A 24,669-nucleotide genomic window follows, 5' to 3' on the forward strand; every position below is an offset into this window, starting at 1 on the left:
TGGGGACCATTGAGAGCCATGGTCGTATTTCCATGACAACGGTTTGGTTGCATGTGGGGGCTTCCCACAGTGTTTTTGTCTGCCGCATTCCGTCAGTGGGGTGCCAAGCTTGGACCCCCACCCAGAGTGGCCATCACACTCTTCCTCCGTCCAGGGCACTAAGGTTGTCCCGGGCGTTGCTGTGGAAACGGGAAGAGACGCCTTTGCTTACCAGGAGAGGATGAACTCTGTGTGAGAAGAGACGCTGTCGTCACTGGTGACCTTCACCCAGAATCAGCCACGGTTTGCTGTTAAGTGAGGTTGAATTTCTTGCAGATGCTCTTCTGGTGCTAAATGTTAATCAGTGAAAGGCATTTTTTTTTTTTTTTTTTTTTTTTACATTTATTTATTTTTTTGAGAGACGGAGAGAGACAGCATGAGCAGGGGAGGGGCAGAGAGAGAGACACACACACAGAATCCGAAGCAGGCTCCGGGCTCTGAGCTGTCAGCACAGAGCCCGACGCAGGGCTCGAACTCACGAACCACGAGATCATGACCTGAGCCGAAGTCGGCCGCTTAACCGACTGAGCCACCCAGGCGCCCCAGTGAAAGGCATTCTTAATGCTCTGGTTTTTTTGTTTGCTTGCTTGTTTGTTTGTTTTAAACAACCTAGTGTGCCAGTTTTTGGACTTCGTGAGAAGCTAGGTCTGCCCTAGTTACGTGGTGTAAATCCTGTGGTTCAGGTTGAAGTATATAATACTGCATTTCGTCACTACTATTTTTCAGCTTGATCTACTGCATGGATAGTAGATAAAGCTGCTGCCTACAGCTGTAAGTAAAGAATGTAAATGCTTATTAGTGTTCCGCACCCAGATTTTTTATTACATATTTGTTATAAATATTTCATTGGCCAAATTTAATTCAGTGCAGTGGAATTAAAATGTAATAATGCTATTGATTTAATAAATGTTGGCATTCTCCTGTCCATTTTTAGATGAAACTAATATAATGAGAGTAATTTCCTAATGAACACACGAGCACCGGATCACCGGTAAAACAAAAAGGGGGAATAGTATGATAAATTGGACTGGATCTTTTTTTTTTTTCTCTTCCGGCATGGCATATCATGCTGATACGAGGAAAGGAATTAAAGCGTAGTTCATTATATATCAATTTGAATGTAATACTAATTAAAACCTTCCTTTGACTTCACTGAAGCCTATTTTTAGAAATTATGTAAATTAACCCAGGCCTTTGAAAACGGGCATATGCAATGTTGGAGTGCCCCGGGGACCCCAAAGGCTGGCATGTTGGCACTGGGAAAATGACGCCGTGCGGTATTTTTTGTGTAGGTACGATATACACTAAGAGATGTGGATGCTCAAAAAAATGTGGCAGGGCCATACTGCAGGGCTGCTTTTTGTCCATTTTATGTCCTATCCAACGTAAGCGAAAAAGGAAGCACCCTAGAATTAACGATTGAGGCCCACGTTGCCTTCACTGGAAAATTTCCCGTGGCGTTTGACCACGGGACTTGGGTTAGGAGTTTGGTTTCCGCACGGGGAGCAGTTCACCGCTTTTCTTGCGTGGAGATCCTCACCAAGTGCATTTTAATTGCATTGTGTTAATTAGTTTGAACTCGCTGTCCCCGCTGCCGCATTCTTCATATTGTTGTCTCATGGGTGGTGTATTTATCTAACGAAGCGGGGGTGGGGGAGAAAGCATCGGCTGTTTTAGGGAGTCTGTGGTCCCCACATAACCTGCAGCTCTTCAGGCCCCTAACATAACTGCAGAGAGAGGAGTCAGGTTCAAGCAGGAATGTGGCCCACGAGTGGGACCTGAAAGGGTGGCAGTTTCCGTCTTTCGCGTCTTCTCTTTCCTCTGTCTCCTGCTTCCCGTATGCTCCGTCTCCTTGCGTAGATCAATACTTAGAATCGTTTGTCTGTTTTATAAAGAGCGCCGGGGTTCACCCTGAAGCTTTATCACTGTGCCAGAGAAGTTTGGGCTGGTGCTTACTCACGGATGGCTAATACCAAGACCGCTCCGTGCGGTGGTGTTTCTTAACTAGCTGTGTTTGATTCTTCGGGAGCAGGTCGTGCCTTTCTCCAGGCGTAGCGATCGTTCCCAGGCAGGGACTGCGTCAGAGGCTGGCATCCGAGGAGGTGGCTGGCCGGCGTGGACCTGCCGCCCCTCGGGGAAGGCTCTGAGCTGGCTGGAGGTCGGGGTGCTCTGACCTCAGTGTGTCGGGTGAGAAACATGAGACATAAGCCCGAACCGTAAAGCCAAACAACCAAACGCACTGGTGGTTTGTCCACTCTTTTTTTTCCCAGCGTTACACTTTAAAAAAAAAAAATTTAACCTTTATTTTTTTTTGAGACAGAGAGACAGGGCATGAACAGGGGAGGGTCAGAGAGAGAGGGAGACACAGAATCCGAAACAGGCTCCAGGCTCCGAGCCGTTAGCCCAGAGCCCGACGCGGGGCTTGAACTCATGGATCGCGAGATCGTGACCTGAGCCGAAGTCGGACGCTTCACCGACTGAGCCACCCAGGCGCCCCCCCACCCCCAGCGTTACACTTTGTCAGGAACCACCTCATCTGCTGTCTCTTCATTCTGTATAGATTCACGCGTAACACGTAGTATTTAAAATACTACTGACGGATTGAGATTCATCAGCCAGGAACGTTTGCCGGGTTAACCAAGTTTATCAGACCAACCTGTCTGGGTTAGCGTTGATAATGTTGTGATAAAAGAGGCATCGATGAAGGATGGCTTCCTTGGAAAGCACCACAGGCATTTTGCAGCACACGCTTCTTCAATCCTCATTGCTTAAAGCACACACGAAAGCAGTTAGTAAAAATCATTTGCTAATTTTGGATGAAGGCTGAGTGTATATAAACATTTCGAGGGTAATTTTTAGTGTCCGAAGCCTCTGACACACGTTTTTCATAAGCCGCTGAAAGAGTGTGATGAATTAACAGTGAAAATTGGAGGTTAAGGAAATGATCAGTATTAAGAGCTGTTACTTTTTAACCTGGCAAGATGTCTGGGGCTCCTGGATGGCTCAGCGGGTTAAGCGGTTTAAGCGTCAGACTGTTGATTTCGGCTTAGGTCATGATCTCACAGTTTGTGGGATCGAGCCCCACATCGGACTCTGCGCTGACAGCGCAAAGCCTGTTTGGGATTTTCTTTCTCCCTCTCTCTCTCTGCCCCTTTCTCAAAATACATAAATAAACTTTAAAACCAAAAAAAGGGGCGCCTGGGTGGTTAAGCGTCTGACTTCAGCTCAGGTCATGATCTCAAGGTTCTTCGAGCCCCACATCGGGCTCTGTGCTGACAGCTCAGAGCCTGGAGACCGCTTGGGATTCTGTGTTTCCCTCTCTCTCTGCCCCTCCCCTGCTTGTGCTCCGCCTCTCTCAAAAATAAAGATTAAAAAAAAATCAAGAACAGAAATAAAACCTGGCAATATCTGTCTTTGAGATAAAATTTTAGGAGCCTCTAGGCTCTAACGGATTTTTTTTTATTTGTTTACTTAATTAACAATAAAGAAAATAAAAGATCCTGTCTGGCCTTTGCTTCCCAATCCGTTGTATCACCTGAAGCTAATCGTGGATGTAGTCAGACCATTTGAATCTGAATCTGGCTTCTCTTGTTAGCTCCGTGCCCTTGCTGACGTAACTAACCTCTCTGTGTCTTAATTTCCTCCCTGTAAGATGGCTACTACCCCATCATCTCTTGTGAGGGGGGAAATGATAAGACAAGGAGGTGCTTAGGGGCATTTACAATATATTGCCTTGTTCCTGTTTCCCTGATTGATATTATGTGCCAAACCATGATTTTCGGTGTAGAGTCCTTGCATCTTTAGTAGGAAAGCATGAAGCTCTTGGGTTCTAGAGACAAGGAAACTGATGGGGAACAGAAGTTGATGTATATATAATCTCTGTTACATTGTCGTGCGGCTGAAAATAAGGTTCCCTGAAGAGCGATTGTTAAGGTAGGCTGGTAAGACAGTCCTCCAATGAAATGAATGGCATTTTATCTCTGATCAATAGAAAACTACTTTAGGGCGAGAATAAAATGTGTAGCGATGAGTGTAAATGGGAGTGACATTACCAGCATTTCTTCGAATGAAAGTTTTTCTGTAAGCAATTTCAGTGGACTCCAGTACATTTAAATAAACAGTATTTCTTGACTGTGACAGGCATATTTGTGAATGTACTGAGCATTTAGTAATCCCTCCTGATTTCAGGAATAACATCATTCTTGATCCAATAATTGTGAGGTGTGAATGATTCTCTAGAGCTTTGCAGAGGCCAGAATGCATCTCTCAAACCACAGTGAATTTTCCATTATCTCTCGGTAATAATCGGTTTTGTGAATCATCTTCAGGGGCCAGGAGCTCTCCCTCTTTTTAACACCGAGAATGATTAGCTTGTGTTTGCGAAAATGAATGCATGTACTCTGCATTAGCAGCCTCAAGTAAATGGTCTGGGGGCGATTAAATTTGGTTTTCAATGAGAGTATCAGTACCTTTCCTCATATACCAATATGAATGTACCTATATACGCACACACACACAGAGCTCGGAAGGTCTGTGTGTTGTCTTATTTTGGAAATTTACTGCCGTTGAATTCTTCAATTATCTTAAAAATAACTCAGTATTTTTTAGGAGTATCAACGACTCTTTTGCCTTTTTGGATCAAACTGACATGCCTAACTCTGGGATTTTAAGGTCCAGCCTCCTGAGCTAAATTTACCAAGCCACTTTCCCATAATTTTTTCTTTACTCTCCCGAGTCATATTCACATTCCAGATTAAGATTCACTCCTGGAAGCCCTCAGATTGCCATCATCATAGCAGTAGTGATTTTTATATGCTGCAGGAAAAAATGTTTATTCTGGAATTTCTTCTAAGCCTGGATATTCCATAGCTGTTCTTTGTCTTTTTCCTTCTCCCTCTGATAATATGTGTGTGTGTGCGCGCGCGCTCTGCATCTCTGCATGTGTGGTACTTTGGCATTGTCTAATGCATGCTTATTGAGCGAATGCTACACTTTGGAATTGGAATGAATATCAAAAAGTCATCTAGTTTTGGACATTCCTCAGCTTAATTCAATAAATGCTTGTTGGGGTCCTAATTGGGTGAACCGCAGAACATAAATGAGAGAGTTATGCATTGACAGGGAAGTATTGCACATAACACATGGCCTCGTGTCATGTTCGTTTCAAGGTCTCCAGGGGCCCGCGGGAGGTTTCAGTCTTTGAGAAGACACTGTTCTGCCTCTTGTAGTATAAATTTTATGACATCATGGTTCATGAAGAACATAAACATTAGAGCGGTGTATATATGGTCCTAATCAAACTCATAAACCTTATGTGTCTTTGCTTCTGGATGTAAAAGACTTTGTTGTGTTGACTTACCTTCGAAATGGGTGGGATTTTAGACATTGGAAGATTTGTCTTTCCTTTAAAAAAATTTTTTTTAACATTTACTCAGTTTTGAGAGAGAGAGAGAGAGAGACAGAGTGTGAGCAGGGGAGGGGCAGAGAGAGAGGAAGACACAGAATCCAAAGCAGGCTCTGGGCCCTGAGCTGTCAGCACAGAGCCTGATGTGGGCCTCGAATTCACAAACTGTGAGATCATGACCTGAGCCGAAGTCGGAGGCTTAACCAACTGAGCCACCCAGGCATCCCTCTTTTTTTGTTTTTGTTTTTTTAATACTGATTAACTACTGATTAAAAGTGACTTTAAGAAAGTGAAGGGTAGGGCTGTGGCTACAGAAATGTGTTGTATAATTTCTGGGCTTGTTTCTGAAATTTAGACTTCAAGTTTAAGAGGCTCTTCTGGATAGATGTGGATATTAGAGACCAGAATATAAACATCTGTGTTTGAATACAGGTACCCATCACAATATCTGGGTTCCTTTTCCAGTATATTAAATGAGAGGGTTGAAGGATTTTCATATAGTTTGGGACAAAAACAGATGCATTTCACAAGTAAGAATTTTGTGTGCTTGCATGTAATTGAAAGCTAGTCAAAATAGTTTACGATGTAGGAAATCCAAGCCCTAGATGACCATGAAAGACTTCTTTGTAAACCTTTGCTCACTAAGCATCATTTTTAAATTGTTTAAAAATATTTTAATGGCAGGGTGCCTGTGTGGCTCAGTCAGTTGAGCATCCGACTTCAGCTCAGGTCATGGTCTCACTTAGAGTTTGTGAGTTCCAGCCCCACATTGGGTTTTGGATCCTCTGTCCCCCTCTTTTTTTTTTCTGCCCCTCCCCTGCTCACTCTCTCTTTCCCAAAAACAGATAAACATTTAAAGAAATATTTTCATATCATTGAGACAGAACACCATTTTAATTATTTTAAAAAATACTAATGTCATTAACATTTTATTTTTGTCCCCCGTTTGGCCATGTGTGATTGTGATGTGAATGGTATTTTTTACGAATGACACCACTCGGTGGTTGACCAGCACTTGGCCACTCCAGGAAAGAGGGAACAGAGTGTGTGATATCTGCACAAAATGATCCCTTCTTTACCTGGAGATACGGTTGAATGAGGTAGACGCAGAAATCATGAACGACGAACATTTATAACACCAGCCGCAGGTGCCAAAGGAGAAGGTTATCTGAGGAGCAAATTCTTGCCCTAAGCCTTGATGCTTTATTCCTAAGGAAAAGCAGCCATTGCCTGGTCCCACCCGACAACTGTGTGTAACATAAGGCACCTGTTAAGGGACATCTAGCAGTGTCGGGTGACTGGTCCCATAGACTTTTCAGCATCAGGAGTTGTGATGGAGAGACCTTCCGGTAGATATAGGGTGAGTGTAAACTTGGCTAAAGACTTCAAGTCCATGGTCAAGGTCAAACGGAGAGCCTGGGATGTAGAAGGGTTCTGGCAGTCCTGTGTCGACCCTGCCTTAGAAAGCTGCCTCTACTCAGAGCAAAGGTAGGGACAGAAGTATATGGGGCAAAGCGTGGGCACACAGCTGAAGTCAAGAAAGGCTGAAGATGGCAGGTAGACCAGAAGCCCAGAATGTCGTCAGGAACCTGGCAGCAGAAACAGAGGGGAAGCGAAAACAGGTGATAGAGGGAAATTGCAAAGAGAGCAGATCTGGTGGTGGAGGCTACCAGAAGTTATAAATGTTCTATTATTGGTGAGTCACATCTCTAGTAATGAGAGGGAACTGTGCAACAGGGAGGGACATCTGATAGCAGAGAGAAGCAGAACGTCTGTGAAAATACTATATTCGTCTGGGCCATTTATTAAACAGTCGACCCTTGAACAGCATTGACCTGAACTCCATCTACATGCAGATGTTTTTTTTTTCGATAGATACAGGAGAGTGCCGTAAATGTATTTTCTCTTAAGATTTTCTTCCTAACATTTTCTTTTCTCTAGCTTACTCTGTTGCGAGAATACCGTACGTCATGCACACAACGTACAAAATATGTGCTCATCGACTGTTTATGGGATTGGTAAGGGTTCTCCTGGTCAACGTGAGGCTCTTAGTTAAGTTTTGGCGGGGAGTCAGAAGTTACGCGCCCGTTCTCAACTGTTCAGGACGTTGTCTCCCCTGTCCCCCTGCATTGTTCAAGGTACCAATGTGTCATTAGTTCCTGAGGAAAGTTCTGTATCGTCAAGCCGTGTAAGAATGACTGCTTCAACTTGTTGACTATATTCAGGTAAAGTTGTGTTATATTACGGTTTTGGAATAATTCCTTTTTTTCAAAAGGGGAAAGGGTTTTTGAACTTAAAAGGGGAAAAGTGTTTATCTGCACAGTTCACTAATGTGCGTGCGTTCCCACTGGTAGTGAGATGCTGGGGGTGGGGGTGATATGGATGTCCGACAGGAACGTTAACTTTTAATCTTGCAATTCAGGTGTCAGCGCGTCCTTTGTGGTTCAGGGTTACTGCTTTTCTGTCATCCCCCGTGCTTTCTGGCTTTGCCCTGGCACTGTGGTCGATCTGAATTATTATGTGTTAATATGCATTAACTCTCTATACGGTGTCTTTTGAGTTTTTTTTCCCCCCCTGAGCCAGTTTCCCAGCCACCATTAAAAATAAACGCCATATTTTCAACATAAAAACATAAAAATCATCTCCTGCATGTGAGGGGTGTTTCCTTGTGTTTTTCCTTATATGCATCTAATCTCTGCACAGCGTGATCGTTGAGTTCTGGAGGAATTGATAAAGGCTGGGAACGGGCTAGTTCATGCATTGAGTTTTTGTCCTACGCCGTTGCACTTTGGACACATCCCTGCCTGTGGATCAACCCCTCACCCCTGCCGCCGCCAGATGTGACACTGCTTGCTTCCTCCAGACCTAGCATTTCTTGAGCCCCCACCGGGTACGGATACCTTTGCAGACTGCGGTGACGACAGGAGACGGGGTCCTTGTGGTCTCTGGGTGTTCAAAGCCTGCACCTTCGTTGGTAGAGCAGTGGCGTGGCGGGGGGTTTGTAAGCGGTTCTCTGTTCTCGTGAGCTCCACCGACGGCACTGACCAGCTTTTGCAGGGGGAGCAGCCCCAGCCCTGCGGGGCTCTGCCCGATCCTCAGGGCTGCACGAGGAATGGCACCTCTGAATTAATGAAAAACCCCCTGGAGGTCTGCAGATAGAAGCAAGTAGTAGATCCCTAGATAGGTTTGGTGCTTCTCACCCAGTTGATGAATTTAGAAATGGTAGGATTTATTTGTAGCTATTATTTCCCCCAGGGACGGGGTGCAGATACGTTTCTTTATCTGCTACCATTTGCACGGACTGTGAATTAGGAGGTGACCTCCGTCTCGGCCAGATAAATCCTGGCATCCCGAGTCCAGCCAGCCTCCTCTGTTGCCGTGGAGGGAAAGCGGACACTGAAATTTCTTTGCTCGAGAAGGCAGGGGAGCTCCGTCTCGCACACAGAAGGTTGCCGTGAGCGGGTTTTAAAACTGCCAGACGCCTATTAAACAGGGGCTGTGGCTCATCCTGATAGAGCCGGAGTCGGGTTCCGATCGCGGGCAGAGCTGTTTGGACCTCTACAGGCACACATTCCCCAGATGGGCGGCTGACCACCAGGAACTGATAAGCTGTGAGCTCTCAGGCACAGGATGTGGGGACAGGCCGTGTCACCCACAGGGTCTCCCTGAAGCCCTGGGGAGTTACCTCCAGAAGCACGAGGCCACGTTTGCTGAAGATGTGCCTGCTGTGTGTTTCAGATGACTGATGGCCCCCATTACTCGGCCGAGCTTCCGTTCTAGCGCCTGGGAAGATCAAAGCAGTGCCGTGTGATTTTTTTCTTTTTCTTTTCCTTTTTCTTTTCCTTTTTTTTTTTTTTTTTTTTGGCTTAGTGTAAATTCAAGCATGGCCACAAAGGCTTGTTTCCTTCCCTCGGAAAAGCAATTTAGCCCACAGAAAATAATTAAATCCGCAGTATCTTGCAATAATGAGAAATTTGCAACGGGGGAGGGTTAATTGTTTCAATCCGATTTTAGTTACCCAATAAAATGTCTAAGGAGGGCGTCCAGACAGTGCCCGAGTTCATGCACAGCACGGCCGCTTTTTCAGCCTTTCTGTCGCTTCCCCTGCAGGATCATGCAGATCTGAGAAGCCATTTCTTCACGGTCGGGATGAAGCTAGAAACAGTGAATTTGAGCGAGCCCTTCCATATCTGTCCCGCATCAGTGACCAAGGTGAGCCTCCCGCTTTGCTTTCCACCTCAGCCCCCGTGTTGCCGTTCACAGCCGGCCGGATGAAATATGCGGTTGCAGGGGCGTGCCGCGGCACCCCTGCGCCGGGCGGAGGGCACCTTCTCGCCAGCCCCGCTGTCACTGGTCGTAGAGAACGAGGCCGGTCCCCTGCCTCCCGTTGCAGCAGAGATTCGGGGAGGGCAGAATGTGGACGCTGGTGTCCCCGAGTGGCCGGGAAGAAGGTCCAGACGCCCGCTGGGTCTGCAGCAGCGACCTCTGCCGCGACTCTGATCCACCTTGCGCTGTTGGCCGTGGCCACCTCAGTGTCCCTGTTGGTTCCCGTTATCTTTGACACAACATGCTCGTGAGTCACGCATCGTCAGCGTTGCAGTGGCAGCCTGGTCCTCTCCCGCTGGCAGGCGTTAGAGTGATGTGTTTATAGTTCGAACACCCGAGAAAAAGGCGGAAAGCCGATTCCCATCTCCAGTGTGTCCCCCCACCCCGTCCGCTTGCGTTTTGTCACTGGCTTTCATCCACGAAGGGAGGAGCCTGCTTCTCCGATTCGCGAATTTAAGACGAAATTGCCTTTTAATGTAAAGTCACTGTCATTACGCCCCGATGGGCTTTTCAGATTGTAATGTCCCTTCCCCGTCGAGGAAGTCACCTGTGGAAGTCACACCTGAGACACGTGTTTCTACCTTGAGTGTCCTCTTACAGATGGCGGGAGAGACCAAAGCCACATTCTTGCCCAGTGTATGTTTTAGTTAATGGCCTTTTGTGAGGGAACTTAATTAACGGTTCAAAACTCAATTCCATTTTCATTTCTTTCACTAAGGAAGCCTAGATTTGTTAATACAGGGGTGGGCGTTTCAGAGTCCTTCGGCGTGGTCTTTTTTTACTTCACGATTTGATGAGATGTACGTCATATTATGGAAGACGGTTGTGATCGCGGTGTTTCTTTTCTTCTACATAGGTTTTCTTTAGAACGTAAATTACTTTTTTTTTTTTTATTTTTTTTTTATTTAAAAAAAATTTTTTTTTTAACGTTTATTTATTTTTTTGGGACAGAGAGAGACAGAGCATGAACGGGGGAGGGGCAGAGAGAGAGGGAGACACAGAATCAGAAACAGGCTCCAGGCTCCGAGCCATCAGCCCAGAGCCCGACGAGGGGCTCGAACTCACGGACCGCGAGATCGTGACCTGGCTGAAGTCGGCCGCTTAACCGACTGCGCCACCCAGGCGCCCCGAACGTAAATTACTTTTACATCACTGCTGATTTATTTGGAGAACAACTGGCCCGTGAGAAGAAAAAATACGGAGTGATGCTTTCCACGGTGGTTTCTAGGGTTGCGATTTATGTTCTCGGTCATAACACCATCCGTTAAAAAGCTTTTTTATTTAAGTTGACCTTTGGGGGTTTTCCTCGTGCATTCTGGTAATTGCACATTTTCCCAAAACTGATAAGTGTTACCTTGCTGCACGCTGGCCAGAATTTCCCTTTGTCCCAGCAGCAGCTGATGTGGTAATGCCAGCTGCCCATTTATCTGCATAAATGTTACCCTGTCGTCATTCTGAGAGGCAACGGTGTCCCCTTCCCCTGGTATTTATACAGTAAACGAAAGAGAGATGCCGGTGTGCTCAGTGTCTCCACAGAGGACTCACATTTTTATGCCTGCAAATAATCGTAATCTGTACCGTTAGAATGTGACATACTAATTACGGATAGTCTCAGCCCAGATACCGGTGTCTTGTGGGATAGATTTCCGGTGACAGTAGCTTGGTTTCACAATAAATAAGTCTTATTGGGGGTGGGGGCGGGGAGGATATTTTCTCTGATTTTTTTAAGCTACAGTTTCTTTTTCATTTTGTTTCTTCTTACCCTTTCTGCGAAGGATAAAACGCTCAGTCTTTCTGTTCCGCACGAACCCTTTTTGGCCCTGTGGTGTAGAATACACGTGGACTGGACTGTATGCTTTGGCCTCTCAGGACTTAGATGGGCAGGTTCAAGGTCCCCCCGCATGTAGTGAGATTTCAGGATGTTCTAAGGTGGTAGGTATTTATAATTAGACATAATTCTCGTAACATCGGAGAAGGCTTTAGAATATTATGTTTGCGAACATAACTGCTCATGATAATGAAAACTTCATTTTCATTTTCCTCGGGGCTTTCCTTCATGGCACAACTATTAAAGACATAAATAAATAACATTAAAGCCAACGGATAAAGCAAGTAACTGTGTTTTAAATGCCCAACCTTTAGCAGGACGGTGAGATTACAGATTGTGTGTTTGGTGATCCAAAACCATACAGTATAGACAGATGATGACAATGACACTATCATCTGTGTCTGTGAATTACATTGTATTGTTTAGATAAAGAATCTTGGTTCTATTTCTTTCAAGGCTGGCTCTGAGCTGCACAGCCTTGGGCCAGCAGGTTAACTGCTCTAGGTTTTAGTTCTGAGACCTACAGGTTTTGGACCAGATTGCTCAGTGTTTCTATACCATGTGGGACATGAACCGTGATGGAGTTGAGGAAACTGATTCAGCTTTTCTTCTGAAGTATGTGCACACGAATATGCGTTTTAATAGGTTTTGGAGATTCCTCAGTGCCCATGCTCACAGGGTCTAGTGGTGCTAACAAATTCTGCCATCAGAATTCCAGGTTCTTAATATATACATCTGTGTGTGTGTGTGTGTGTGTGTGTGTGTGTGTGTGTGGTGTGTGTGTGCACGTGCATGTGAGATTAGATCCCACTGGCATTCAATGTAGGCACTATTCTGGACAGTGGGGATGTGGACAAAAGTCCCTGCTTTTACAGAGCTTATATTTTAATGGGTGATGGTAGAGAAGAAGGAAGTAAATCAATAGAAAGTTACATGTCAAATGCTAAGGAGAAAGACACAGCAGGGAAGGAACCAGAGGAGGCTGGAAGGCCAGAGTGTGGGAGGGAAGGTGTGGTTTTGAATCGGGCTGCAGAGGGAAGAGCTTGCCGGGAGGGCGAAGTTTGATCCTTTGCTCCATAAAGTCTCCTTTCAGAGGCAGATCTCAGGCAGCAGAATTAGGGCTATTTACCAGAAGTAACTTGAAGAAGAACAAGAGTGAGTGTGCGTTCCTGCTTTGATTTTAATTAGGCTGCCTCCAGAAAAATATTCTGTACGTGAGGGAGCCAGGAATCCTAGCTTAGGAAGAGTGTTCCAAGCCAGACAGTGAGGTTCTTAAATGATCTGCTGTGAGGCCGTGGGTCCCTGCCGCGGACGTGGAGAAACCACTGACCTTCCAGGGCCCGTCCTGGCTTTGGGTTTGTCTTCCTTCATGAGTGTTTTTCTTCCGGCACTGACTGTCCCTTTACTTCTCTAAAGTCACTGACGTCGTTTTGTGCTTTCGTGTGTACACGACTCACCCGCTTATGTTTCCATTAAAGCGACCACAGTGATCGACTCTTGAACCGGATCATTTTGGCGATATCCACTGAGGTGCCAGGCTGTGTCAGAATCCTTTCGATGAAACCTATTTGTTGCATTTGGAAGCTGTGCCAGCGTTTCATACCGGCATCGTGTGATAGTCCCGAGGAATTAACCCTTGGCTCTGTGGTTGTTTTCTCTTTCAGGTTTTTAACAACCATTTTTTCCAAGTGACTATTGACGACCTAAGACCAGAACCTAGTAAACTCTCAATGCTGTGCCATGCGGATTCTTTGGGGATTTTACCAGTACAATGGTGCCTTAAAAATGGAGTCAATCTCACACCTCCCAAAGGTCTGTATTCCGTGAAAACGTGCAGGGTTTGGGTGGCTGAGGAAGGTGGCGTCACCGAAGTGTGCCTCCGATGATCTCGAGAAGTTTATGTCGTAAACGATTTAGATTGTGGGAAAACAGTGCACCTCACAAGTGGCTTGACACTGGACTCTGTCACAGCTCCTTCCCGTGGCGAGGTGCGTGATTTCGGGCTTCTGGAGAAGTCCACCCTGTCCGCCGTGGCTCCCCATCCGCCGTGGTGTGCGGGGGTGCTGGGGTGTGGTGACAGAGGGCACAGCTAAGCCATCGAGGGCACAGCTAAGCGATCGAGGCTGAACGCTTGAAGGTGTTCGAGAAGTGGCGTTAGAAACGCAGCATCATGCGGAAGAAACATTTCTCTCCGTTTTTATTTCCGTGAAGTTAATTTTCCCCCAAGCTCACTGTCTGGTAGCCAACAGTGTGATGCGGTAACACATTAAAATAATTAAGTCGGGAGCCGGGTCGCACTAAAACCATGTCAAACTGGAACCCACGGACCACATTCTTGGTAAGTACCTCGCGTGTCGTGGGGTGACGTGCGGTTTGCTGCCCCTTGCAGATCTGACGCTCCTGCACGGAAGAGAGCAGCCGGATGGAGGGAGAGGGGGTGGGAGGGAAAACAGAGGGGGAGGTAGAATAATTGCAGGAAGAGATGAGACGAATAAACTTCCTGCAGGATTTTAACAGATCACAAAAAATGCAGGGGTTCTGTGCTGCCCTTTCCAGATCCCCAGGGCCTGGATTATTTCTAGCATTCCTCACGCTGGGAGGTTAATGAATACCCACAGGTTAAGTTCCAGATACCTGGGGGTCGTCGTGTCCCAGAGGCAGCCTTTGCCCCTGCTGCACCTGCCTGGCCCGTCTGTGCCGTGCTTCGCTGGCCCCTCACCGTCCCCCGCCCCCCCATGCTCCCTGTGCTCATCCCCACCGGGCGAAGGTACCCCCACGTCAGCTGCCGGTTCTTCTCCTTAAAGTCGTGCAGCAGCGGAATGTGGTCTCGTTAGAGCACGGTAGGCTGGTGCAGACCACTCCCCGAACCGTTCCGAGTGCCTGGGTCAACGGCGTCCTCGAAATGAGCCTTGCCCTGGCACGAGGCGGAGTCACACACAGAGCCCGTGTGACCCGTCCGAGGCCACGCGGGTGGTGACTAACGGGGAGAGGCGCCCTCCCCGATTCTGTGCTCCTCGGTGGAGAGGACGCCAGTCCCCGAGGGTCCTCGAAGGTGACCCTGGCCAGATCGTGACTGTCGATCAGATGGGACGCCTGCCGGATTTCACGGGCGCTCTGCCGCGTCAAACCAGTGACACAAGGCTGGATAGCTTTGTAATCCTCTAGCATGATAGGTTTCTTACCACGAACGATCGATCAGAGAAAGGTCGCAATCCTTTCCTGCGTGACATCTAGCAACAGGTCACTTGTTGAATCTCACAGTCAGTCCCACACACGATCTGTACTCCTTCCTGACTTCTGTGATCTGAGCATTTGTGCGGATGGGTCCAGGTCATCGAAGAAAGACTTCCTCCTGGATATCTAAAATGCTGCTTGGTTGGAAATTATAAAATTCCTAGGTAGTAATAAGATCTGCTGAAGAATTTAAAGAAAAAAAATTACTCGGGTATTTCCTCACATGGTGAAAAAAGGGAAAATATCTGGGTGTGCATCTTGGCTGCTGGATTATTCCATTAAGCAGGGTTTTCATGTTTAACACTATCTCTAGATTTTTTAAAATATATTTCTTATGAACTTATTACACTGTTAGAAATGCATTTTAGAAAAGAGACTGTTGGCATAATTTGGGTGTTTATTTGGAAAGTAGGTGTGCCTCTTTGGATAATTGTATTTCATGATGTTTGGAGAAATACAGTTGGAGAATTAGAATTCTGGGGAATAATTGTCCCGGGGCCTGTGATTATAACAAAGTCTTGGCTAATTTATTTGCTGAACTCTCACCATTTTGGGAGAATATGTTGAGTATATGTTACGCACATAGTAAAACCTATTTTTGTAATTAAAGTGCGTTAAAATTGAGAGGGTGGTGGTAGGGTTTTTGGTAGATGTGATTTTATGGTTTGCTTGTGAGCTAATTTGTCAACAGCGAGGCCGGGGATCATGCCGTAGAACTTTTTCAAACACCACTCTTTATTAACCTACGAACGTATGTGCTCTTCTTATAAAAGTTGCTTTTAACTCAAGTTCTGAACTTTGTACGTACAGTACAGTCGGATTTATTACTCATGTTGGGAAGTGACTTTAGATGGTTTCTTGCGTATATGCTTTCACGAAAGTGTTACGTCGTTTAGATTTCCGTTAGAACGGTAAACACCACTTACAATTACATGCTGCCTGATCCCTAAACAAAAGATATTATCCCCTCTCATTCCCCAGTGGGAAGGAGCTGATGAAACAAAAGATATCTGATGGTATGGGAGATTTGCAGAGAACAGAGACCCATACTTACATTGTTTTGAATCTGTTTCTTAAGTTAAAAAAAAATTTGTCTCCATGGGGCGCCTGGGTGGCTCATTCGGTTGAGGATCCAACTTCGGCTCAGGTCACGGTCTCGTATTCATGGGTTCGAGCCCCGCATCGGACTCTGTGCTGACAGCTCCGAGCCTGGAGCCTGCTTCGGATTCTGTGTCTCCCTCTCTCTCCGCCCCTCCCCTGTTTGTGCTCTGTCCCTCTCTGTCTCTCAAAAAATAAAATAAAACGTTAAAGAATTCAGAAAAAAAAAAATCTGTCTCCAGACTTTAGAGACAAGTAGTGTGTAAGCTAGAATGGATAGGAAGGTTTCAGGATGTCTGGGAGAGAAAGTGCTTTCCTGGTAAGCAAAGGACAGATCCTTGGAAGTTTTATTCCATTAGTTTAAAACTAGCAAACAGCCGTTCACAATTATAGATGCTATAAAAAGTGATGAAACAAGTAAATAAACCTGTGAAGCAAAAGTGTGTATATAGGTTATCAACCATGACTTACGATTTTTAAACTATTTCATTAACCTCCTTGGCATGTAACATCAAGGATTAGTCGTAGAATAAGAGGAGTGAACATCCTACCCAGGGGGGATCTTAGTAGAAAATATTAAGCTTTTGCATTTATTGTAACTCGGTTGTAAAATGGGTGTGCAGAGGCTAAAAGTGAATCACTTCCTTTAGCTCTCTGTCCCCACTGTTTGGCCATCTTAATAGTAGGCACGTGAACCGTTAAGACGATTTAAGAAGTGATGGTGTTGTTTTATTATTATCAAGACTCAGAGTAGTGAACCCTAACTGGTGTCCTCTTTTCCTGAAGAAAAACCTCAGACACTGACCGATGAACGTACCCCATTCGGTAATCTGTTATGTTTCAGACGTACCACAGGGTACAGAAAATAATAATAAATGCACATAATCTCCTGGACCCCCTGCCTTGAGGGAACAGATGCTGGCATTTGGCCACATTGGAGTCAGATTTTTAAAAAATGAAATAAAGCATCATAGAATATAATAGAAGACCGAGTCACCGCTGACTGTGTTTCTCACCTAATTATTGCATCGGTAAATCCCGTCAGTGTTTTCAGGATCTGACCATGTGTCATCATGACCACCCTGGTCCAGGCCACCGTCAGACGTCTCCTGGGTTACTGCAGTGGCCTCTGGCATTGCACGTGTTCTTCGATGAGATGCTCAGGCTGGTTGTGCTAAGGTGGAAATCGCACACGTCCCTCCTCTGTTCAGACTGTCCGAGGCCTTGGTACCTCAAGTATCAAGTCAGTGGAAATTCCAGCTCATGGTCCCAGCCTACAGCCCCCACTAGTTCCCTGTCTGGCCTCATCTCCTAAGATGCCCCCCACTCCAGTCTGTCCAGTCCCGCCTTCCTCCTTGCCATTCCCGAGACCTGGCCCTCATCCCCACCCCCGCTTAGGTTGTCTGTCCTTCCATCTGACTGAGGTGCCGCCTGGCTGGGGCTGGCTGGCCTGTTTAGTGTCGATTACAAATCTCTACCCTCAATGTTTTTATCTCCTTCCCTGCATGGCTTTGCTGCACAGAACTTATTATCATGGGAGATACAATTGATGTATATTTTCCTTCTTTGCCCTGGTTTTTATGTGTCTCTCCAGCGATGTGAAAGTTCACCGACAGCAGGGATTTTTGTCGCGTTCTCTGCTTATCCTCAGTGGCTAAAGCAGTGCGGCTCTCGGTCCGTATTTGTTAAGCGTTGAGTGTTGAAGTTCTGCCTGTATTCCTCCCCTTCCCTCCCCTGCCTCTCTGCCAGGTCTCCAACCGCCCCACCCATCTCCCCCCACCCCCCCATAACCACCTTCCTCATCCAAAGCACACTCCAGGCTCTGAGCACAGAGCCGGATGCGGGGCTCGAACCTATGAACCGTGAGGTGATACCCTGAGCGGAAGTTGGACGCTCAACTGCCTGAGCCCCCTCAGGCGCCCCTGCAGCAGATCTTTTTGATAGGCATGTAAAGAGTATCCCGCTATGCCCACCCTTATGTAACTTTCCTCCTGTAACATTTTGCAGATTTTCCTCCGTGTTGATGCGTATAGATTCCTTACTCGTTTTGCCTGTTTTATGAATATACGTTAATTCTTGAAATCCATTTCCCGTTTAAAGACATTTGAGGCATTAACTCTTTTCTGCGTTGGGAATGGTACTCAGAGCATCTTTGTACATGTGCCCAAAGTGAGAGATCTCTCCGGGGATATACCCAGAGAGTGGAGTTGCTGGAGATCCTATTTGGCGTCCTCCTCACCGTTCTGTGATACGCTGGGGCGTGAACAAGTGCCATCCTGACGCCTGGGAAACGGGTCTCCGGTTTCATTTTGGTGTCCCTAATCTGCTAGTGCCGTGGAGCAGTTCATCATACGCTTGTTCACAATTTGTGTTGCCTTTGCTTTGCTTATTACATCGCTCTCCTTTTTCTTTTGATCGTAGAAGTGTTTATATGTTTGAGGATGAATTTCTTCCCTCGCCATGCGCGTCACGATATGTAATAGTCTAGCCTGTGGCTCGTTGCTTCACTTTCTAATGGTATTTTATGTTATATTGGAATACGAAATGATAATGTGGTCAAACCAGCCTTTTCCATTATGATTTGTCTATGGCTTTAGATAAACTTTGTTTTATTGATGTTCTATGTTTCCTTTGACAGTCCTGCGGTTTCATTTTCTGTAGTTAGCTTTTTAGTGTACTCTCGGAGTTAAGTTTTGCACGGCACGAGGGATGAAAAGAGGTTGCTTTTATTTTCTCACTTAGGTTGAATTGGATTTTCAGATTCAGCCATTGCCTCAGCATCATTCATTGAATAGTGTGCAGTTTCCTCGCTGATGGGTGATGCCCCCACTAACACGCATCCGGTCCCTTCGAGGGCTGAGAACCTTATCTGTTCTTAGTTCTTCTGCTTCATTGCTCTTTGTCCGTCTCTGCATAAATACCTCACTTTTAAAAATCGATTTTACTCTATGTCTCGATATCCATCCAGTGACTCCCTCGACCTTTTCTTCCTTTTCAAAATTGTCTTTGTTGTTTTTTGCAGGTTATCGTATGTGAATTTTAGAACCAGTTTGTAAGACACTGTGAAAAAAACCCATTGGATTTTGACTGACTGTGCATTGGACTTAATTAATTAATTTAGAAAAATGGACGTTTCATTGTGTTATCTTTTTACAACTTGTTTTGCTAGTAATTTTCCTAGATACTTCCTGTTTGCTTGCTGTTGTGAATGGGTGTTTTTTTTTTTTATTCATTTGATTCTTTTTATTGGCTGTGGCCAGTCTAATGGACTATACCCCTGGTTTTTGCTTGTTTCTTATCCAGCCGCTCTCCTAGGCAGTGTGGCTCCAGAACAGTTAGTGTAAGTAAGGTAACGGGTAAGCCGATTGTTGAAGGTCTGGTAACACTAGCTTGTAAAACCATCTGGAGCTGGTGCTGTTTTAGTTTGTGTTGTGTTGCGTATGAACTTATTTCCGTGAAAGGTTAAGTTTAGCCATGGTTACCACTTCTGTTGGAGACAGTTTCGGTAATGTCTATATATTTGCAGGCGAATATTATATATTCATATAATACGTATTTAGATATTCATATAATTATATAGTATCTGTTTTAGCCATGCTTTCCCATTTACTGTCAGAGTGTTCCGTTTGACCAACCTTATTAATTGAACTGTTCAACCGTTACATATTCTCTATTTTTGTTTGTTCTATGATTTTCTAGAAAGTGCATCAAAATATCGTGAGACTGGAGATCTGTCCGCTTGTGTGTATGTGTGTGTGTGTGTGTGTGTGTGTGTGTGTGTGTGAAGCATTCAGGTTCAGGACCGCTAAGCTTGCTGGTGTTGGTTCTCTGTATCCCTAGTCATTCATTTTGTTTTACAACCTCTTCTGTTTCTTTCTGTGGGTTGTGATTTCTCGTGGTGAACTGAGTTTCAGTGGTGCTTGTTATTTCTGTGCGAGTTCCCTCATCCTTAGAGTGAAGTAATTCCTTCCATCTGGTTTTGCATTAGAGTCTGCCCAGTGTTCTAAGAATTTTGCAAGTCCTAGAGTATTTATTTATTACCGTCTTTATCGCCTCCGAGTTTTAAAATCGGTGTTACTCACTTCCGCATCCCCGGCACCTGAAACAGTGCCTGGTACGTGCCTGTGTCCCTGGTTATTGGAGGGAGGAATGAATGGACGAATGTCACGTGCATTTGTCAGCCTGTACGATACACATTGTAAATTTGCCCAGCCTCCCCACGGATGCCCCTGGCTTGGAGGACCTCGGGACTCCTCTCTCTCCCCCTTTGAGCGGAGCCCTGGGCAGGGAGCGGCCGTGTCTGCTCCTTGTCCCTTTCGGTGAGCTGACGTTGTCTGGACCCGTTTTCGCAGACTGGGCAGCTGACCGGGGCCGGGTGTTTTATGATGGTCTCTGCTCCTACTGCTCTCCTCTCTCAAGCCCGTGGTCATCTTCTGCCCCGTGTGAGCTCCAGACGTTCCCGGACTGGTCGGCTCTGCCTTTGTGGGCCTCTTGGTGTTTTGGCATCTGGAGATTCTCTTCTCTTTCGGGTTTGGCTGTGTCATTCTTTTTTTTTTTTAATTTTTTTTTTCAACGTTTTTTATTTATTTTTGGGACAGAGAGAGACAGAGCATGAACGGGGGAGGGGCAGAGAGAGAGGGAGACACAGAATCGGAAACAGGCTCCAGGCTCTGAGCCATCAGCCCAGAGCCCGACGCGGGGCTCAAACTCACGGACCGCGAGATCGTGACCTGGCTGAAGTCGGACACTTAACCGACTGCGCCACCCAGGCGCCCCTTTTTTTTTTTAATTTTTTTTTCAACGTTTTTTATTTATTTTTGGGACAGAGAGAAACAGAGCATGAACGGGGGAGGGGCAGAGAGCGTGTCATTCTTTTTATTACTACCGTAGTTCATCTGGCACCTGAGAGGGTCCCTCTTGTTACTGGATTTGGAAGTTTATTCTCGTTTCTAGCTCTCTGATTGATTCTTGAGCAAAAACTTGCTTTTGATTGAAAAGAGCTGGGGGAGTAAAACTCTTTGGGTGATTTTTTATATCTGAAAATATTTCCGATTGTTGGGAACTTACATCTCTCTGCCTTACTTACTCCTCAGTTTACTCTGTGGTTGAGGATTCTTACCATGGCTTTGCCATTGACAGCCGATATTTATGTGACGTTGGACTCTCTCCCGGGGACACGTCCACATCTCCTAACATGGCAGGCTTCAAGGGAGGGCACATGCCCTTTAGCGAACAGCACAGGGGAAAAGAAGTACTTGGCGTAGTTACTGGTGTGCCAGAAGTCAGCCTTCTTGCCTGGGAGCCTGTACGAAGACTCCTCCAGGAACTGAATGGAGAGACTATTGAGAAATCTTGCCCAGGAAGAGACGGACTGGTTCTGGGGTCTGCGTGTGCCCCCTGAGGAGTGTGGCCTTGCTTCCTCACCCGTTCATCCTGCTTCTCTGACAAGATGGCGGCGAGGGTCACCTGAGGGGAGGCCATCACGCGCTTAGCCTTAGCGAGTCCCAGGAACTCAGTAGAAGCCTGGAGGGAGACCACCTTTCAGGAAGACCGGTGCCGTGAGCAAGAGTCCAGTAAAGCTGTCCCAACTGTCCATGAGATTTTCTGAGGAAGGATGAGGAACCTGTTCTTACAACATGGCTTCTTTTGTGTCCTCTTGCGTTCTTCTTGTATCTCAGGTCTGGTACGTGCCGATCTTTGGCGATGGTCATGTCGTTTTCCCTTTCAAAGAGACGTTGAACTGAAAGCTAAATGAGTCCTCTGTTCACACCAGATGTTGAGCACCTCAGTGCTGTAAAGGTGCTCTGAGGTGGAGATGTCCTTATGGGGCTGTGTGTTCTTCAGTCAGTTGCGGGGGAGGGGGGCATGTCCAGAACTTTCTTTCCTGCTTCTCCATGTCGGCCTCCATCCTGGAGTCACGGTTCCCGCACGGTGTGTGTGTCCCTCAGGACCTGCTGGAGCAGGTGACACAGAACCGGTCCCTGTCTCATTCACATCTTAACAGCGACGAACCTGAGTCCAGCAACCTGGAGACTGAGGGAAAAATCATCGAATGAAATGCATTTCCCTGTTGGGGAAAGTGTTACTAACTTATTAGAACTTCAATTTATTGGGTTAAAGACTATGTTTTAATTATAGTTTTAATACGCATCCATTCTTTAAAATTTTGAAAACAAAAGGAGAGAAGTTTCCTATCCTGAAGAAACAACGTTTGGTATATATTCTCTCAGATATCTCTTTCCTAGAATATGTAACTTTGTATATCGGTTTAATTATTTTACACACACGAATTTGCCACCTACATGACAAAATGTCTTCTACTTTAAATGACTGGAAAGTTCCATGATTGGCAGGTAAATAATTGACTTAGGGACACCTGGGTGGCTCAGTTGGTTAAGCATCTGATTCTGATTTCAGTTGGGTTATGATTTTGGGACACCACATCAATCCGTGCTTGGGATTCTCTCTCTCCCCCTCTGTTTGTCCTTCCCCGCCCACCCTCAAAATAAATAAATAAACTTGAAAAAATTGATTGAAACACGCCCCTGTTGTTTGTCTGTATTGTTCTCGTCTGCTTTTATGCATAAAATGTTTGCACGGCATCCTGTTATTTCTGTAGGATACTTTATAATGGAGTTCCTGCTCTGTTCACACCCCAGCTCACTCTGCCCACCCCACAGTCCCCCTTGTTCTTTCTAGAGCATTCTGGACCTGCTTCTGGCCTTTTGCAGTTGTTGGCCCCTTCCACTGGCACCCCCTTCCCCTAGGTGGCCACAAGACTTGCTTCCTCAGTTCCTAGGTTTTTCAGCGTTTTGTCAAGACTTCAGCCCTCCCTTTGCCCATAGCACTGATTGTCTGATTTTTTTCTATTTGTGTATTATGTGTCTCCTCCCACTGCAGCGTAAGCTTGCCTGCGTAAAGGTTTTTGTCTTTGGTCCTTTCTGTATGCTTAGAACTAGAACCATGCCTGGCATGTAGCATGCACCTAATAAATGCTTTCAATGATATCATATGTGAATGAATGGGTAGAGTGGAGAGGAGACCCCTTCTTAAAGATTTTGACACATTGCGAAATTGGCATCTGTGGTGGATTTTTGAGATTATATGCCAACCAGAAATGCATAAAAGCACCTGTTTCCCAACAGTCTTTGCAGTGTTGGGTTTTTATTCTTGTTTTTCATTTTGACAGGTAGATGGCAGAGGTGAAACTCTTTTGCTGATACTATTTTTGAAGGTTGTACAAGTTTGCTTGTTTGTATGTTTTCCATATTTACCCAGCATAGAAGGGCAGCTCTTACTCTGTGTCTATTTTGTTACAGAAGTGTGTCTTTTTTTTACATCCTTCCCTTCCCTCCATCCTCCCATGATGGTCTCTGGGATGTCGTGGTTCACTTCCTGGTGCAAAAGGCATGAGAACACTGTGGTTATCGGGGTGGGAGGGTGTCATGATTCACTTCCTGCTGCAGAGGCAAATAGACGACCATGATTTTCTGAGGTTGTCCTGATTCACTTCCTGGTGCTGAGGAGAGTCCCAACTTCTCCAGTTCCAACAGGAACTGGCTAAAATCAGGATTCTGTTAGCAGATGAAAAGCTGGACGTTGGCTCTTGGGAGGCAGTCATGGCGTATTCCACATGCTGAATTAGCTCTTGATTGATTGACTAGTGCCTTGATTGACTATCCTTTAAAATAGGGCAAAGGTCTGCACTTTCAAATAATTTTTTTTAATGTTTTTTATTTTTGACAGAGAGAGAGATAGAGCATGAGTGGGGGAGGGGCAGAGAGAGAGGGGAGACACAGAATCCAAAGCAGGCTCCGGGTTCTGAGCTGTCAGCACAGAGCCCGACGCGGGGCTCCAACTCACAGACCGTGAGATCATGACCTGAGCCGAAGTCGGACGCTCAACCGACTGAGCCCCCGAGAGCCCCTCAAGTAATTTTTATTAAAATAATATATGATCATTATTGAACACTTGGCAAATACAGAGAGATGGAAGAAAAACACATCCATGTGTCCCACCATCCAGATAACTATGTGGATAGTTACCACTACGACATTTTCCTTGCATTTCCTCTGGTCTTTTTCTTTGCATACTTTCATAAAAATCTGTTAATTCCGTATATGCTTGTGCCAGGAAGTCTTTCCATCTAGACCTATAGCAATAATGTTCTCATAATTTTTTTTTTTTTCACAAACTGTGCAGTTTCGTGCCTGTGTGATTTTCCGTGGACCTTAGATAAGTCCTATATCATTTCCTATTTTGGGATGTAAGGTTGTCCCACCGATAATAATGCCATTGTACCTTAATGTGTAACACTTTTTCAGTTTTTAGGACCGTTGTGAAAATGTCGTGTCAAAGTTCATGAACATTTTACTGCCAAATTGTTTTCCCAAAGAATTACCCCCTTGCAGTCCCAATAGTAATGTTTGCAAGTGGGGCTGTTTTGTGCCAATTAATTTGTATCATAAGGAAATGGGTCATCGACCTGTTCTCTTTTGGACCTGTAGCAGTTGGAACTTCGTTCAGAATAAACACTAATAAAAGCTTTAAATAACTCCAGTGGCCATGGTTCAACAGTCCCCTGTGGCAGCTTGTTGAGGATTTTAACAGCCCAAGGGGTTTTGATTTCCTTTTATTTTCTTTTCCCCTCTATTTTCCTCCCTCCTGGGTTTAAAACATGTTTTCCTAGCTACAGTTAAGCCTTAGTACTTCTTGTTCTGTCTTTGTTGATTAATGAGTA

At 45.6% G+C, this 24,669-nt stretch overlaps 1 protein-coding gene across 8 annotated transcripts in view; it reads left to right on the forward strand.

The window, feature by feature from the left end:
• SFMBT2 (Scm like with four mbt domains 2) overlaps nucleotides 1-24,669 on the forward strand; it is a 230,042-nt gene that overhangs the window by 135,139 nt on the left and 70,234 nt on the right. For all 8 annotated transcript variants that reach the window (XM_086715006.1, XM_086715007.1, XM_086715005.1 and 5 more), the window contains 2 exons: nucleotides 9,554-9,655; nucleotides 13,262-13,409. In XM_086715006.1, coding sequence (XP_086571132.1) covers nucleotides 9,554-9,655; nucleotides 13,262-13,409 — 250 coding nt within the window. The remainder of the gene's footprint in view (nucleotides 1-9,553; nucleotides 9,656-13,261; nucleotides 13,410-24,669) is intronic.

This window comes from Puma concolor, chromosome B4 (assembly GCF_028749965.1).
Source record: "Puma concolor isolate L17-30 chromosome B4, mPumCon1.1.hap2, whole genome shotgun sequence".
In the NCBI taxonomy this organism is placed as follows: domain Eukaryota; kingdom Metazoa; phylum Chordata; class Mammalia; order Carnivora; family Felidae; genus Puma; species Puma concolor.